The following is an 18863-nucleotide window of genomic DNA, read 5'->3' on the forward strand; positions in this document are numbered from 1 at the left end:
TTTGGGCATCATTGAAACCCTCAAGGATGCTCTTTCCCCGATTTTTTTCACATTTTCCATTATTTCTTCGCTCCTAATAGTTGCAGCTAGACGTTATATAGCCTAAAGCCTTCCTCGATAAATGGTCTATTCAACACAAAAATAATCTTTCAAATCGAACCAGTAGTTCTTGAGATTAGCACATTCAAACAAACAAACTCTTCAGTTTTATAATATTAGTATAGATAAATCTAAGTGCCTATTTAAATTAAAAAAAAATATTCTAATAGAATTATAACCAGAAATATGTACCTACAACTTACAAAAGAAAAAGAAATGAAAATAAAGTTGAAACGCCTGTGCAATACTATCTTGCCGTCGTTGGGTCTTCCCATATTCCCTTAGGGGAGTCGGAGTAGATTGGTCAGGGCTTTTGACCCTCTTCAATCATCAAGCATCATCGCTGCCTACGACTGTAGGCAGGTCGATGGGGCGGCCATGACGGCCTGGGTCTTCACGTCTCCATACACTGGGAGTTCCCATCGGCGGCGGCGTCGTCACTGGTCGACGACGTCTGCGGCAAGGCAGCGAGGGGAGAGTTTCACCCGACGGCCCGGAGGGCGGGTGTGGAGCGGCGAGATGACGCGCAGGTGGCTGTGTGATGACGCGTCCCCCCTTTCGAATATCTAGGTTCTCCCACTTCAGGTCCCTGAGGATCGTCGAGTTCCTCACGTGAGACTTTGGTTCTCTTGGGCTCTGAGTCTTCTCCTGTTGGTCTCAGAGCAGAATGCATACCACGCCGGGGCCGCGTACGTGAGGCGGGATCTACGTACGTTTGGTAGATCCCGTGCTTCGTCCTCAGGGGGAGGCTGGAGGAGAGAACTGCGTGAAGTCTCCCCCTGGCTGCCTTGGTCATGAAGCTTGCGCTCGCCTCCTGCCCCTTTTATACCCTGCCGCCGCTAGCCGCGTCGAGCGCGGCAACCGTTACGCAAAAATAATCCTTATAGCATGATTCAGTATTTACGCGCGATAGCTTTTTAAGGTATTTTATTTCATGTATAAGTTTGGTATTTCTATTCTTTTTTATTGAATAGTGAGTGTGAGTGTTATTGGTATTACCTATAAACATCAGAGTAAAGAAATATAATCAGAAATCTCCGAACTGCTAAGCTATTAGGAATTACACGTGTTATTGTGAGTCAACCATAAAAGATAGACTTATGCTGTCTTGGGATATTTTTTTAATAATTTTATGTAGAATATTTCCGTTATACATGGTTTCGCTATATCTTTAACCATTAAGGCTGCACACGCGACGGAAGCTTAAAAAATCAAGTAACTTCTCCCGTTTTCTCAACATTTCCTTTCACTGCTCTGCTCCTAGTGATTGTAGCGTAATAAAAAGTATACTATAACCTGCTCAGGAGTATGAAGAATAACTGTACCAAGTTTCGTTAAAATCCGTCAAGTAGTTTTTGTTTCTATAAAGAACATACAGACAGACAGACAGACAGACAAAAATTTTACTGATTGCATTTTTGGCATCAGTATCGATCACTGATCACCCCCTGATAGTTATTTTGAAAATATATTCCATGTACAGAATTGACCTCTCTACAGATTTATTATAAGTATAGATAGATGTTTACTAGCCGTCATACGACATGGATGTCGTAATAAGCTAATAAAACTCTGGATTCTTCTTGTAGGCGATTGGCTAGCAAGCAATTTGTCACTATTTGAATCTTAATTCCACTATAAAGCTATACAGCTGAGCGTGGCCTTTTAGTCTATGGTTTACTAGTAGTTGAGTGTAGTAAGTTGCAAAAGCGCATATTCTAATTTTTTTCTTAATTTTTTTTTTATAATTACGTGAATGCTTCAGTACTTAATTATTTAGGACGCACTTAATTTCAAACATAAATAAAAAAAAAAAAAACGTATAGGTACTTACATTAAAACGGGTCCATAATTTGGCAAAACAATGTGTCCTCAACAAATTAAAAAATAAATAAAAGGAAAATAAAATAAAACAAAAAAAAACATAATGAAAATTAATTGTATTTCTACAAAACACAAAAGAACTTAAATTAACACAAAACAAAATAACAATTAAACATCTTATTTTGAGAATAACCTGCTGTTGTTATTTATAATTACGACTTACATACTAACAATATGGAATACTTAATTTTTTATACAAAACTAGCTGTCCCGGCAAACGTTGTTTTGCAATATAAATATTTTTTAAGTAATTTTTAGTTTTGGCTCTGGTCAACGACTTACTATTACATATTTAATATTCTTCTATTACAATATCGGGTGACTTTAAATATCAGGCAAATTGTCTGAATAAAATTTGTTGTTATGCCGTGTGGTTCCCGGCACCATTAGAAAAAAGAATAGGACCACTCTTGCCTATGGATGTCGTAAGAGGCGAATAAGGGATAGGCTACATACTGGGATTACCGTTTAAGGCGCTGGGCTAGCAACCTGTCACTATTTGAATCTCAATTCTATTATTGAACCTAACAGCTTAACGTGGCCTTTCAGTCTTTTGATGATGATATGTTTGTATGTATGTAACTCATACGTTTCGATTGCCACAATCAAAAAGAAAAAAAAAACATAGTCGCTACCGCCTCGGGACGGTGGCGGGGTACGCGGGGGGGAGCGCGGGGCGCGGTACCTGTTGTTGCTGTAATGCTTGTTGCTGCAACGCGGCCTGTTGCGCAGCCGCCGCTGCTGCTATCTGTTGCGCCTGCGGGGAAACGCGGTTCGAAATTCAAATGTAACTTACTGGCGACTCGACTTCTACAATGTATCGCTCATTCTTCTATTATATATATCATACTATTTAACGGCCTCTGTGGCGCAGCGGTAGTGCGCTTGTCTGTGACACCGGTGGTCCCGGGTTCGAATCCCGGCCATGTAGAGAAATGAACTTTTTCTGATTGGCTTGGATGTTTATTTATCTATATAAATATTCATTATAATATAGTATCGTTGGAGTTAGTATTTCGTAACACAAGTCTCGAACTTACTTTCTGGCTAACTCGATCTGTGTAATTTTTCCCGTATTTACATCTATTTTTTTTTTTAATTATTTTACTATTCCCATTTCCATGGTTGATAATTTGTACCTATAATGTTACACATAACAGTATTTATCACTTTTACATAAGTTTCAGCGATATACCCGACTAGAAGTGTCATATTAATTACTAGTTCGTAATGACTATTAATAAAATACTGTGTTGGTAGAAACATATAACGTGTAGTGCCGTGTGGTTCCCGGCACCAATTAAAAAAAAGAATAGGATCACTCCATCTCTTTCCCATGGATGTCGTAAAAGGCGACTAAGGGATAGGATTGTGTTATCTCAATACTATCATTTATCCGAACAGCTGAACGTGGCCTATCAGTCTTTTCAAGACTGTCGGCTCTGTCTACCCCGCAAGGGATATAAACGTGGTCATATGTATGTATGTGTAATGTTAATTTCTTATATATTTTTACACATGAGCATAATGAAATATATTATTAGGTACACACCAAATGTGATTAAAACCTTCTTACTAATTAATACACCACAGTTATTAACAGAACCGTTAATTGACGTCCGATGAAAATGCTGCAGTGTAGTTTGTTCCGCCGCTTCTACACATGCGCTTCGGAAGCGGCAGTAGTTATAATTAGATTTAAGTTATGTGACGTCAATAAGTGATACCTTGTATCCAATTTTGAAAATGAATCTATTCTATTCTAACAGCCGCCATCGCGTTTCAGCACACAACTAGCGCCATCTGTTACCGACCTGAACGCTTTGTTGCACGCTCGGCGGCTGCCGGGGCGACGAGGCGGCCTGTTGGATGGACGGCTGGGACCCTTGCTTGTATACTGTGTGACCCTGACAATAAGTATTCTTATTAATTCACTATGATTGTTGTGTGACTATGATTGTGCCGTGTGGTTCCCGGCTTCAATAGAAAAAAGAATAGGACCACTCCATCTCTTTACCATGGATGTCGTAAAAGGCGACTAAGGGGTAGGCTTACAAACTTGGGATTCGTCTTTTAGGCGATGGGCTAGCAACCTGTCACTATTCGAATCTCAATTCTATCTTAAAGCCAAATAGCTGAACGTGGCCTATCAGTCTTTACAAGACTGTTGGCTCTGTCTAACCCTCTAGGTATATAGACGTCATATTATGTCTGTGATATAGACGTGATTATATGTATGTATGTATGTATGCAAGAAAGAAAATGTGATGTGAAAGAAGATGTAGTTACAGGACTAGAAAAGGGTATGTTAAGATGGTTTGGTCATGTGGAGAAGATGAATGAAAGCAGGTTGACTGAGCAGATAAACAAGGAGAGTGTGGAGGGAAAGGTCGGAGTGGGAAGACCTAGACGAACGTATCTTGATCAAATTAAGGACGTCCTGGTAAAGGGTCAGGTCGAGAGTACCCGAAACCGCCGAGCTTGCATGAAGAGAGTTATGAATGTGGAAGAAGCGAAGGAAGTATGCAGAGATCGTGGCAAGTGGAAAGAGGTAGTCTCTGCCTACCCCTCCGGGAAAGAGGCGTGATTTTATGTATGTATGTATGTTATGTCTGTATGAGTACTTTTGTATTAAACAATTCACAAACACACCTGTAAATCGGCGAGCAGGTTTTGCCACTGACTTATCTTGTCGTAATGCCTCTTCAGCAGTTCCTCCTTCCTCTGAAGCTCACATTTCAGCTCGTTGTTGTCTTCCTTCACCAGCAACTCAGGCTTCATCGCTGACAGAAGGAATCTGTAATACATTAATAATAATATATATACTGGACAAATCACACAGATTGAGTTAGCCTCGAAGTAAGTTCGAGACTTGTGTGACGAGATACTAACTCAACGTTACTATATTTTACAATAAATACTTATAATAGATAAACAGCCAAAACCTAGGCCAATCAGAAAAAGTTATTTTCTCATCATTCCCTGTCCGCCTGCCATTAATTATAAATGCCGGAGATATGCGGTAATATACATACCTACATAAAAATACGGTCGAATTTATAACCTATTTCTTTTTTAAGTCCGTTAAAAATATAGTTTTTATTAAGTTAGTATGTATATTTATTTTCATACCTCTTTTGCAAGAAAAATGCCTCCATTTGGCGCGCGAGGTCGATGAACCTCTCCACTTCAACCTTAACTTCCTCCTTCTCCACGCTCGGAGACGACTCCTGCTTCGTCAGCACGTTCAGGCATGCCTGGTCGAGATATGACAAAATCGCTTAATTGCTTGTATCGGTAATAAATAAATAAATATATACGGGACAAATTACACTGATTGAGTTAGCCTCGAAGTAAGTTCGAGACTTGTGTTACGAGATACTAACTCAACGATACTATATTTAATGATAAATACTTATATAGATAAACATCCAAGACCCAGGCCAATCAGAGAAAGTACGTTTCTCTACATGCCCTGGCCGGGAATCGAACCCGGGACCTCCGGTGACACAGGCAAGCGCACTACCGCTGCGCCACAGAGGCTGTCAGATAATACCTGTTTATAGATAGGTAATACCAATATATTTGAACCTTTTGGGGTAGAACCCATTTGCCCAGTAGCTTTTCCTACAATTGTCGAAAAAGCTGATTGAGGTATTGAGGCATTGCCATTCAAAATGGCAATCCTGCCAGCCTTCTGGGCACACTCACGCAAGTTAATGCTATACAGGGACTGTACAATTTGTAAATTTGATATTAGCTTTCTTTTGTTATAAGTTGTTCTGGTTTTACATACAAACATACATATAGTCACGTCTATAGCCCTTGCGGGGTAGGCAGAACCAACAATTTAAAAAAAAAAACTGAAAGGCCACGTTCAGTTACGTAGAATTGAGATTCAAATAGTGACAGGTTGCTAGCCTGTCGCCTAAAAGAAGAATCCCAAGTTTATAGGTCTATCCCTTAGTTGCCTTTTACGACAACCACGGGTAGAGATGGAGTGGTCCTGTCCTTTTTTCTTTTGGCACTCCTTTAGTGAACAATAAAGCATTTACTTACTTACATACTATGATCAAAGTTACTATTCGTATGGTAGATGATTTTCGATGTCAACTATCGATAGTTCGGACACGCTAACTATGAATATAGCCAAGAGGAACAAGATCCTTTTACTATACCTCTCTTCTTTCAGGTCATCATATTGCATTATCACACTGTACTTTTGTTACTCTTATAATTATACGCTAGAGAATATTACCGTGTGGTTCCTGGCGCCAATATAAAAAATAATAGGACCACTCCATCTCATTTCCCGTCATGTCGTAAGAGGCGACTAAGGGATAGGCTTTTAAACTTGGGATTCTTATTTCAGGCGACGGGCTAGCAACCTGTCACTATTTGAATTGAATCTCAATTCTATCATTAAGTCTAACAGCTGAACGTGTCCTGTCAGTCTCTTCAGGACTGTTGGCCCTGTCTACCCCGCGTGATTTTATGTGTATGTGTGTGTGTTTTGATGAAATAAATAAAAGCAATTGAATTAATTATATCTTTTATTGACAGAATTCCATTTAAAACATTTCTTTTTATTACTATAGTCTTATTTTTATCTAAATTAAACAATTTCACCAGACTCTTAACCCATAAGAATAAGAAAACCAGTGACCAAGTCACAACAAGTGTGTGTTGTTTTTACACGAAGCGACTTTTGTCTGACACCTTATCTAAAGCTTTCTTAAATTATAGTCTCATTCTAATCATATTCAATTTTAATTTAAGAACAAATAATTTTAACGACGTTCCATATTTTCATAATATAATGTTATCCAAAGTAATTTAACAAAAATTAAGTTTTTTTTTATCAGACAAAATATTATTCTAAAGCAAATAATTTTCGTATCAGACAAAATGTGAATTCCACTTAAGTCCGAAAAAAAAAACACTTTTCAAACCCAAACTAATGCAACATTTACCAATTATAATAACTCGATCGCAAGGCACCGTAGACTTAAAGGTTAAGAGTCTGTACTATAGACTAAATGACTTTTTACAAATGCAAATCTTAATTACACCAATAACTTATCAAACAATTATTTTCCACAGAAATCGAGTTTCAAATCAGCCAATCACAGCGATCCTTTACTAGATCTCACCTGATTGGTCAATCTGAACTTCTACATTTAGGTGAACACATACGCCAAATCCATCATACCCCTCATTTTTAATATCTAACGCTCCAAAATTAGTGCTAAATATAAAATTAATAGACTTATCACTCTTAAAAACCCCTTACGCTTCGCTTGGCTAATCTTGGCGTGCCTTTCATTGGTCTTCCTCTAAGTGTAACATGTTAGCTTTACTAAACCTCTGAATAATTTTAATTTAATTTATTTAGAAGTACCACAAAGCGACATGTCTTCTGATTTTACATTATTTCAAAATAAAAGGGTCACAGCTGGACTGCAAAAATTACGAGGTATAAGCCTGCTAAGCATCGTAGGCAAATGGTATGCAAAGGTATTGATTAATAGAGCGATGAATGAAACTGACGACAAAACATGGGATGCCCAAGCAGGATTTCGAAAGGGAATGAGATTTACGGATCATGTCATTTCGTTTTCATTGCGATGCATAGCGGAAAAGTTTTTGCCAACGGCGACAAAGTCTTATTACTAACAGGCCTACGATAGAGTAGATTGGAATGAATTATGGTCAGCACTAGATATGCATGGAGTGAGTAGTTCCTTGATACGAAATGTTTATATAAGGATTTCACTCTTCATTTTATAACACGTGCTTAACGTAAGGATTAACGGAACGCACACTGAATGGTTTAATATCGAGAAAGGTGTTAGACATAGATGTGTTGCGTTTTATCCCGGAGTTCCCGCGGGATTGATAGGGTTGCCATGCGAACGAAGTAGCGGGCGGCCTCTAGTGATTCAATAACATAAGGTCCAAAGTTGGAACACTCAGAGCTCAAATAAAATATGTATATTTGTCTAGGTATTTCAAATAATTTACACAACCTATCCGTGTTTTTTACAATTTACACTAAGCTTTTATTGCCACCGAAACAACATTGTCTCTCTGGTAATAATATTATAGACCACTGCTAATTACATTCCTTAAGTAAAAAGGTGTAACTATGAAATGCCTAAGGCCTTAAACTAAAAGTAGAATCCGCTGAACTTGGCCAAAGTTCTTGCGCGATCATATTGCAAACAAATTCAGTGATTCTTTTTAAAGCAAAAACAAATTGCTTTAGACATTATCGCGTAAGGTAGATTTTTTTTAAATAATACTGTTTTTATTTTACGAATATCCTGCAATATCAAAAATGCCGATGTAACTATGTGTACATACATTATTAAACAAAATTTACTAAATTTAAGTGAATGAAAATTGTAGATTGGAACGCAAATTTATTATATACAGCTGATAAGATGATTATGTCGATTTTATGAAAAGAACAAAAAGGTCAAATATTAGGATATTTTCTATAGAAACAGTATTATTGAAACAAATTACAATCACAAATCAATTATCCTATATAAATAAAGTCTTAATCTGTAATATAACAATTACGAAATCTCAATTATACATTTTGTAACCCTCTCTTAGCTATTTATATATTTCGATCCAAACAAAAATCACTCATAGATTATAGAACAGCAAGTTGAAAAATGTTCAATTCGTATTCCTAACCTTATTGTTGTCTCACTAATAAAGAACAGCGACAGAATATATCCGCTGGTCACTTTACACAAAGCGTTGTCTGCAAATACAATTTTTAAGATGATCCAGAAATCTGACTGACTGAAAGGCGGAATCAGCATCAGCTGCCCGTCGTGGACATAACATCAAACGATGAAAACTTTGACTCAGCGTTATTTCTAACTAACACTATTATTAAAATAAGCACTGTTTAATGACCTATGTGGACGAGTGTTTCAATATTTTGGAATCGAATTGTATATTTATATAATAACTGTGGAAGTTTTAAAACAAATTTCCACAGTGGTCAGATTTTAATTGCGCCGAATATACCGACCGTTGCGTAGAAAAACGACACGTTCTGACGCAAAGTCTGCATAAGTCCTAGTCCTACCGCCTGTCAGCCAGTCAAGGTTCATAAAAGGCACCAAAGATAATACACGCCTCTGTTTCCAAAAATTTCGTATCACACGAAGAAAAGACGAGTTAGCATCTAACTTCAGGAAATATAAAAAGTATAAATAAATATACCACCTCGGTTCAATTATTCAGACAAAATCAATCAATCAATAACTACATTCTTAAAAACGAAACAGGTGCGCGGTACTCAAGTTCTATTTAAAATTAATTAAAAACTAAGGTAAAGCTCTTACGTTACACTAGTAATTATACTTACATCCGTGATATACGTCAGTCATTGCAATGGCCGTATGAAGCATAATGTCACATGTAAAATTCTGATCTGTTTTTGGCTCAATCAGAAAATTTTAGAAAAATATAGTAAATACTTTGGTAAGCCATAATATATTTGCTTATCCAGGAGATGGCAGGCTATCGATTTCAAAAGTCTGATTTCAGCGTTCAGAGCTAACCACTCTGATCAGTCTCTGGCGCTAAATTTTCGCATTTATTTTTGGTATTTTTGGACGCAATGAGTGCGTATAAGCACACTTTGAACTAATAAATTTCCGAAAAAGCAGATTGAACACCATTTTAAGCACAAAAATTAGTAATAAGGTACCATTATCATAAAAAAATATGGCAAGAATACATGCTAGGTACCTTTAAGCCAAACTTTTCAGTCCATCAGTTAGATTTAAAAAGGGGTAAAAATTACATGTGACAAAATGTTTCTAGAATTGTGTGTACAGTGAGAAATGTTAAATCCTGTGAGATATATTCTAAAAATGCCTCATAAATTAAAATTTTACACTTCAAAATGATAAATAGACTTTAATACAAAACAAACAATTAAATAACTTGGCTTTGACACTACCACACACCTGTAAACAGCTTAGTTCACTATAAATGTAGTGATTGACTTTTGTTTCCATTTTTATTCTTGATTCAGGAGTTTTAAGACATTATTATTTTGTTATCTATTGAGATTTGTTTTGCTGAAGACATATCCGCTCTTTCTTAATTTGTAAAGAAAAATCTTAAGCTTGGTATATATATTTAATAGCAGTTTATTTTTAATATCCCTTTATTCATTAAAATGGTACTGTATTTGATGAAAATCTTAAAATACGAGGCATTTTGATATAAGTTTATAAATTAACATCACAAACACAAAAATAAAATGACATATTTTTTACATTGTCAAATATTTAAAAAACTTATATGGTGTTTTTTATACTTTTGCGTGGCTGGATACTGAATAACTTCATAGTTCATTTTTCTCATAATTTCTTTTATACCATTGTTATTATCAGATACTTATGCCAAAAATTACCAAATCGCCAGTTAGTATTTAGGAGATTAATAAGTCATTAACTTTAAGACATAATATGTGTTTTCTATGAAAATATTATCCAACATCTTGCCACAAGTGTAATTTTATTAACACTCTAAATAAATTATGGATATTATCAACTGCTCACCACACTGATAAGTCCATTTAGTTATTATTCTCACTCAATAACTAGTTAAAAACGTTTTTCTAGAGAAGCACATTATTTTAGTCTATTACGCTTAAAACGGAACTATTGAGTCTATCACAACTAATACTGTTTATTTTTGGTATTCCTGATAGTTGTACCATGGGGACTGGTAGGGACTTCTATAGTAATCTGTGTTCATCTGTCCGTACATTTGTTGGATGTTTAATAAGGTGTTCTGGGCGTAGTGTGATGACTGGTCGTTCCTCCACCGCTGTTCAGGCTGCTGTTGCTGCGGTTGGAGTCTCTGATTCGGATCCGAGTACATTCTGTAGTCTAACGGAGCCTGATTTAGGAATATACTGTCATTGTACTGCCCTACCGGCATCGGATAGTCCACTTCTTGTGAATCCAGGGGCTCTACTACAACCTTGTCATGTTTTGGTACTGATTTAGTTTTCGGTTTCGGTATACTTCTACAGTGTCTCTGTGGCGGTGGACTCGGTGTTATTTGTGGTTTGTTGGCCATGAACTTTTGGAATTCACCTTGGAAAGCATTTGGGTTCTTGTCTACCGGAGGAACTATCGCTGGTACTCTTAGATTAGCATCGAGTAGTAAACTAGAATATGTTTTTGTGGGCGATTTCGGTGGGCTGGTTTTATTAGAGGAAGATGAAGATGGGTGTTGATAAGATTTTAGTGTTGAGACCATGGTACTGGTAGTCGGTTTGGCGGTGGTACCAGTGGCAGTGTTGGACGCTGTTACAGACATGCTCCCCGGAGTTTCATTTCTTGAGAAAGGCGATTGATATGCTTTCTGTTGCCTTTGCATAATAGGTTCAATAGGTGAATTGTATTGGAAATTGGGTACCTTTTTCGGTGTCCTAGGCTTACGTGGCTTCTTCTCTTTCTTGCCTTCTTCATCAGTCTTTTTCGGCTCTTTGACTTTGGGTTCCTTTTTAACTCTTTCCTTTTTCGGTTTCTCAACTTTTTCCAAAGATTTTCGTTTCTTTGGTTCCTTCTTCTTTGTTGGGACTTCCTTTGCTACAATAGGGGGGGCAGGAACTGTAACAGACAGTGGATCAGGTTCTTTCTTTTCAGCTGGACTGGTGGCAGATGCTTCCTCATGAGGTGGCGATTCCCAATTGGACACTACTGCAGCCATATCCTCGAGCTGTTCTTCAGACAACTTCTTTGTTTTGACCTTCCTGCCTCCTTTTTTAGGAGTGGCCTTCTCTTTCTTTTTTTCTTCTCCACCATCTGTGGTAGCAGCTTTGTCAATCTCTCCTTTTTCCTTCTTCACCCTAATTTCTTTCTTAGAAGTGCTGTCTTCGCGTTTTTTCTTAGATTTCTTTTTAGATTTGGGTTCCTCATAATCTGAATCCTTATCTGAGTCCATGTACCCAGTATCTGGTAGTTGGGCTTCGGAAGGATCCATTTCATCACCTTTCAACCAGATATCTTCTAGAGCATCCAGTTGCGTGTCATCTGGTTCCATGGGCAAAATGGGCCTTTTCATTGAAGTCATCATATCTAGGTCACCCTCTGCCATGGTCATTTCATCATCATCCATCACGTCATGCCCCAGGATGGACACAGCAATAGCCCCTTCAGATATGCTTTTACTGGCCATCGCCCGTTTCAAATGCAGTGGATGCCTCTTCTTTTTCTTTAGACCTTCCACTTCAGCTTCGATGAAGGACTCTGGTAGTTCAGTATTATTTTTATTACAGAGGATATCCTGGCCTGATGGGTGAGGGGCTGGCACCATCTTTTCAGGCTGTTCTGGGTGGCAGCCAATGTCCTGACCTTTGAGCCATAGTTCATAACGATCTGGTTGGAATCTTTTCACAAATGTGTCCATGGATATCTTAACCATGTCATTGCTGCAAGTGCACTGTGTTGCACGTTTGCCGTATTCAACCCATCTCGGAGCTGCAAAATTTGTTGACTCGGCACAGTTAAACCCATGGTTGAACCCAGCGTGGTAGCCATATGGGAACGTAATCATAATTTCACCAGCTTCTTGTGTAATTTTATTAACGGGCACAGAGTATTGTTTCAGTATCTGAGGAGATATCAATGTCATTTTGTGTCTTAGGAATGCGGCACAGGTTTTAGCCGATGTTGGGAAGAACCCTGCAGCGATTCTCTCAAATCTCTTACCATGTTCGGGAGGGATAGCGTACCAAGTTTTAGGATCTCCAAAATGCAAGTAATTTATGGAATACAAATCCATATCTTCCGTGTGCCAGGCAAAAGTTGTTTTCCACATACCGAAATACAAGTATGCAGTGTTCACACCATCAATTTCTATCCCATAATCAGAGTTTACGAAGTCGAGGATTGTGCCCAAATGGTTTATATTCCATTCTTGAACGTCCGGGTCTGTGATACTACCGTTCACATCTGCTCCGTAAATTGGAGCAACATAAGTCACATTCTTCCAATATTTCCTCTCCAAGTCATCGAAACTCGAGTGGCGCGGTGTACAATACTTGGCGGAGTTCGCCATCACGGCAAACTGCTTAACAGTCATAGACTTCTTCTGAATATTTATCTGCTGAAACAAACCTTGTTTGCCGGTTACCACCTGACATATCGGCGACGGAATGGTCACATTGAGCTGATCCAAGTCATACCCAGACTTACGAGGCACCCATTCTGGTGGTGGAATCACTTTTGCGAGCCCAGCCTTATGGGCTCCTTTAGACTCCATATATTGGATGTATTTGTTGAAATCCTTGAACTCTTCCCATGTTGGGCGAAACACTTGAATGGAGACGCCCCCAGAAGAGCACCCAGCATCCTCGCCGGCAGCAGACATCATCTTTTTAAAATCACACGCGATTCACAAAATCAACTCGCAACAATTTCACTCTATTACACCATTCTGGCCAACACTTCAATCCTTTTATTTTCACCAACTCGAATTACGGGAACTGATTACTTCATTAGAAAAATTAAAAACACACAATTATATTTTCGTAATCATTTATAAACATTATTACTAAAATGGCCGACGCGAATGGATGCGATGCGCTCGCTTGCAACAAAAATCTTTCACACACAAATCGAAATACACTCGAAGTCGCGTAAGTGTATCGAGGTCACGTAGACACAAATTACTAGGGATTCGAAATATCAACAACTTTCTTTTGGCTTATGAAGCTTCGACTGCACTCAACAACCAGCACGGAAAGATTAGATTTGTAAGGTTGGTATTGAAATTTGACAGTTGTCATTGTCAAAACAAATCAAGAAAACAAATATTGTATAGGTGAGTACATGAAGGTTAAATTATCATTTTTTCGAATTATTCTGAAAAATTGATAGTATAATTAGTTTTAAATTACCTCAAATGATTCTTCAAATTCTTCTACTAGATTTCCACTACCGTTCGACGGTGCAGCCATTTCTTTTTACTAAATATTATCTTCAGCAAGGTTTGTTGTTTTTACGACGGCAAACGCGAAATGAATAAATGAATGAAATGACGGAAGAGTAGAGCGCGCGCCTGGGCCGGGCGCCCCTCTATTCTACTCGGCTGCTGTCAAGCGGTCATTGACATGTTAGATTGTATGAATCTTTGGTTTTGGTATGTATGAGTGAATGTGTAGTGTAATGAATTTTCGTCTAATGGAGCGGAGGTCTGTCTGGCTTATACCTAGTTACTACTCTTTTATATCTTCATCTTTAGTTCGGTTTGGGGAAGATTCACTTTAATACATAAATAACATACCGTGTTTCCGATTTTCTGTTACATACATGCATACATATAATCACGTCTATATCCGTTAGGGGTAGACAGAGCCAACAGTCTTGAAAAGACTTGGGCCACGTTCAGCTGTTTGACTAATAGACTTGAGATTCACATAGTGACAGGTTGCAAGCCCATCGCCTATAAGAAGAATCCCAAGTTTATCCAATTTTTTAGTTCTTTGTTTGGTGCCAGAAACCACACTGCATAATAATATTTACTTTTGGCCTTTACAATTGACGTTTATAAATTTAAGAAGGTAAGCAGCTACACAGATATGTATTTATGAATGAAATATGTGTTCCAGCAGTAGGTCTCTGCATAGGCGTATTTATAGGTTTAGTGGGGCCTGATATCTATAAACCAATGACTTACCTTTATATGTATTACACTATACACGATATTTTATACTTAAGTAAGTAGGTGGACTACCAGACTCTTATACCTGGGACAAACTAATCGTTCGTCACGAACTTAGTCCACGCAATACCTTTTTTTTTTTACAAAATTTTGAATGACTGAAACGATTTTGTTGCCCTAAGAATTTAAAAATTATATTTTTAGATTCTATATAAGTACCTAAATTTTATCAAAATCGGACCAGTGGTTCGGAGTTACCACGCAATTTTTTATATTATATAGATGTTTTATCAGATAGCAGCTCCTTTTTCACGCGAAATAGTTTTTCCTGTGGTCTACGTGTTTGTTTGTTATACAAGCTGCGCCCTGGAATTTCGCTTTCCATGGGGATTTTGGGATAAAAAGTGACCTCTTTGTTTTTGGAGCTTTTTTTTTGCGTTAAAGACTTACAAACTCAAAAAATCATTACAATCTTTCGCATTTATAATAACTACTACTACTCGTTCACCACGAACGTAGGCCACACGATTATTTTCGGCGCCATGTAGTTACCGACTTCTATAAGTACTATAGTTACCGACTACAAATCAACTTGGGGGAAAAATATTATTTTTTGTGTTTAGTTTACTTATATTACTACCTAGGTACTTATATTCATGCAAGCTCAGATCAGTTTAGGGTACTCTTTATCTAAACTTTTACAAAAAGGAGCCACATACTTCATTCTAAATCTAAAACCTAGCATCTATCTCTTACATACATGCCACATATACTAATAATTTTTGTCAAGATTATCATACAGTCACAAATATTTAAACTGGCGTGGTTTTTGTTTTAGATAATTTTGTGTAAGTACAAGATATTATTAGTACCTAATACCTTTCCACTACCATATCCGTTGCTGCTGCAAATGAAGCAGTAAATCTTAATAGGCGCAAATATGTAGGTACTCGTATCAGTAATATGTATCTATATGTTAATGCCAATGCCGCCAGCCTTCTGGGCACACTCCCGCAAGTTGATGCTGTGCATGGACTGTACAATATTTAAATTTAATTTGTAATCATCTTTTTTTTTATTTATAAGTACTTTTAGTTTTAATTTTGCTTATTCCAAAATGATATGATAAAAGAGAAATTATCAGACATGAATATATGAAGGCAGAGCTGCCAACCTTCATAACCAGAATAAAATAAACTAAAATCGATTTGTGATTTTGGCTGCATATCGTACATATCTTGGTCTTTGAAGAGAAAATAAGAGAAAAAAAAATTAAAAATGGCGTCATCGGCGACATAACCTTAAAGATGTATTAGTGATATTTGCGTTGTTCAATAATATTTGCACCTTGTTTTTAAAAGAGCTGAAATTTAATTATAGGTTCTCATTACAAGATTATACAGATAAACAAGTGATATGGCTGACGCAGCTGCCAGGCAGCTCCAGTACGAGTATAAAGCGGTTTGTACCTACTATTTATTTACAAATGTTATTTCTTGTCATCGTGCTATTTGCAAAATGTTTCATCCAAAGTATCAATATTATTTATATTCTAATTTGCTTTTGTTCCATAATTTTTTCAATTAAGTAACTCCGCGAACCCGTCATTGTTTCAATTGTTGTATTTTTCCAGAACTCCAATCTCGTACTCCAAGCTGATGTAAGGCTCATAGAGAGACGTGGACGAGATGAGGCCACTGGGGAGGTCTTGTCCTTGTCCGGGAAACTGGGAGGGACAAGGATGGGCGATCGGGCTCAACGCACCAAGCCCGAAAAAGCCGAGGAGAGAAAAGCTAAGTAAGTTTTTCATTGTTAAATAATTATACATTTTCAAGACCACAGCAGACAACAGAATGTGTGAATGTTTGAAAGATTGATTCAAGTTGCCTTGTTTGACTTTGGTGTCTTGAATTCATTCATCTATTTATATAATTCATTCATGTAGATATATCAAATCACATCTCTTTAATACTACAGCCACTTGCCACAATTCCTTACAATAATATTATATCATAATTCCAATGTCTTTTAGTCAGGCACTGAATATGACATTTTCCTTACAAACAATTCAATTTCAGACGTCAAAAGCGCGATGAAGCTACCTACGAGTTGACTAAATCCAAAACGGCCCGTGTAGCATGGGCTGATGATACACCAGGAGTCCTGTACCGACCTCGAGCACAGCACACGAGGCACGCCTATGAGCTACTGCTGTCTTTCATGCAGAGCGCGCTTGGAGATCAACCGAGGGACATCCTCTGCGGGGCTTGTGATGAGGTACTGCAATGTTAAATTTATTGCCAGTAATGGTGGCAATCAGCCCCAAGTACAGACATGTTTTTGTCCCTTATTATGGGGTAGACAGTGCCAACGGTCTCAAGAGGACTGCAAGGCCGGTCTCAAGAGGACTGCAAGGCCGGTCTCAAGAGGACTGCAAGGCCGTATTCATCCTCACATATATGTACATATATCAGTTATTTGCACTATTATTACCTAGATAAAGTCTCCCAGGTTCAATAATAAGTCAGTCAATATCAATAAGCTTAAAAAAAATTCGATTTATTTCTTTTATTGCTTGCCTAAAATTGTTATTTTGGGCATCATTAAAGCCCTCAAGGATGAATAATTTTTGCCCGTTTTTTTACTTTTTCCATTATTTCCTCGCTTTTTATAGTTGCAAAGTGATATAACATAGTCTAAAGCCTTCCTCGATAAATTATCTATTCAACAAGTAAAGAATTTTTCGATTTGAATTTGAATGAAAGTTCCTAAGATTAGCGCATTCAAACAAACAAACTCTTCAGCATTATAATATGAGTAAAGTTTTAAAATTGAGTGTGTGTTTGACCTCAATTTGCCTGGTGGTGAGCTGATGAGGCCTAAGGTGGTGCTTATTTATTATTGTCTTGTTTCAGGTGTTAGTCGTGCTAAAGAATGACAAACTGAAAGATCTTGAAAAGAAGAAAGAGATTGAGTTGCTGCTGGGGCAAATCCCAGATGAGAGATTCGCTCTACTAGTTAACTTGGGTAAGTTCAAATTCAAATTCAAAATTTTTATACATTATTATAGGATACTTCATATCGCTTAATAATTATCAAAACTTTTGGTTTCACAACATTGGTTGACGTCAAATAAATTAGTTTAAACTAAGTTTACTGCTGCTTCTAATGCGTCAGTGCAGAAGAGATGGTAACAAGCCTTGAACACTTATTTAGTAGACTGGTGTGTTACGTACTACACCAGGATTATTCATTCATATGATCACGTCTACATCTCTTGTGGGGTAAACAGAGCCAGCAGTCTTGAAAGACTGATGGGCCATGTTCAGCTGATAAGCTTAATGATAGAATTAAGATTCAAATTGTGACAGGTTGCTAGCCGTCGCCTAAAAGACGAATTCCAAGTTTATTAGCCTTACCCTTGATTGATTTTTAAAATCTGCGTAGGAAGAAACGCAGCACAATATGATGGCAGTTCATCATCAGCTTAATGTTCGCGTTAATATCCCATTCGGGGTAGTAGACAGTAGTAAAGATTTTAAGTCAACGTCCACTTGTGTGGCTCAATGACGGAATTGAGATTCAAATATTAAACAGTTGCTAGCTGATTGATTGCCTTAAAGAAGAATCTCAAGTTTATAAGCCTATATCCCTTAGTTTAGATTGGCCTGGGTCTTGGATGTTCATCTATATAAGTATTTATCATAAAGTATAGTAAAGTTGAGTTAGCATCTCGTAACACAAGTCCCGAACTTACTTCGCGGCTAACTCAATCTGTGTAATTTGTCCCCTGCTGTTTGGTTCCCGGCACCAATATAAAAGAAACAAAGAATAGGACCACTCCATCTCTTTCCCATGGATGTCGTAAAAGGCGACTAAGGGATAGACTTATAAACTTGGGATTCTTCTTTTGGCCGATGGGCTGGCAGCCTGTAACTATTTGAATCTGAATTCTATCATCGAGCCAAAAAGCTGAACGTGGCCTGTCACTCTTTTCATGACTGTTGGCTCTGTCTAGCCCGCAAGGGATATAGACGTGACTATATGTATGTATGTTGTCCCGTATATTTAATATTTACTAGAGGCCGCCCGCGACTTCGTCCGCATGGAAACCCTATCAATCCCGCGGGAACTCTGGGATAAAAAGTAGCCTATGTGTTATT

The 18863-nt window shown here is 37.6% G+C and overlaps 2 protein-coding genes across 2 annotated transcripts in view; one reads left to right on the plus strand and one right to left on the minus strand.

Moving 5' to 3' along the window:
* Positions 1 to 2103: 2103 nt before the first annotated feature.
* On the minus strand, positions 2104 to 13759 carry LOC106133315 (lysine-specific demethylase 4A). Its single transcript, XM_013333006.2, has 5 exons — positions 10720 to 13759; positions 5116 to 5240; positions 4636 to 4780; positions 3798 to 3890; positions 2104 to 2740 (listed from the first exon to the last, which is right to left on the minus strand). The coding sequence occupies exons 1-5, from the start codon at positions 13408 to 13410 to the stop codon at positions 2615 to 2617; spliced, it is 3180 nt and encodes a 1059-aa protein (XP_013188460.2). The 5' UTR covers positions 13411 to 13759; the 3' UTR covers positions 2104 to 2614.
* A 2191-nt stretch (positions 13760 to 15950) lies between these two features.
* LOC106133326 (U5 small nuclear ribonucleoprotein 200 kDa helicase) overlaps positions 15951 to 18863 on the plus strand; it is a 56800-nt gene continuing 53887 nt past the window's right edge. The window contains exons 1-4 of the mRNA XM_060953141.1: positions 15951 to 16161; positions 16334 to 16497; positions 16779 to 16977; positions 17616 to 17727. Of these exons, the coding sequence (XP_060809124.1) occupies positions 16117 to 16161; positions 16334 to 16497; positions 16779 to 16977; positions 17616 to 17727 (520 nt within the window). The 5' untranslated portion in view covers positions 15951 to 16116. The remainder of the gene's footprint in view (positions 16162 to 16333; positions 16498 to 16778; positions 16978 to 17615; positions 17728 to 18863) is intronic.

The sequence above is a fragment of the Amyelois transitella genome, chromosome 31 (assembly GCF_032362555.1).
Source record: "Amyelois transitella isolate CPQ chromosome 31, ilAmyTran1.1, whole genome shotgun sequence".
Taxonomy (NCBI): domain Eukaryota; kingdom Metazoa; phylum Arthropoda; class Insecta; order Lepidoptera; family Pyralidae; genus Amyelois; species Amyelois transitella.

What these genes read in the sequence shown, in the direction of transcription:
- LOC106133315 (XM_013333006.2), bottom strand. Translation starts at nt 13,410, where the DNA reads ATGATGTCTGCTGCCGGCGAGGATGCTGGGTGCTCTTCTGGGGGCGTC. An exon ending in ACAACTATCAGGAATACCAA is followed by an intron (nt 5,241 to 10,719) that starts AAATAAACAGTA and finishes TATCTCGACCAG; the next exon opens with GCATGCCTGAACGTGCTGAC. An exon ending in ACCTGCTCGCCGATTTACAG is followed by an intron (nt 3,891 to 4,635) that starts GTGTGTTTGTGA and finishes ACTTATTGTCAG; the next exon opens with GGTCACACAGTATACAAGCA.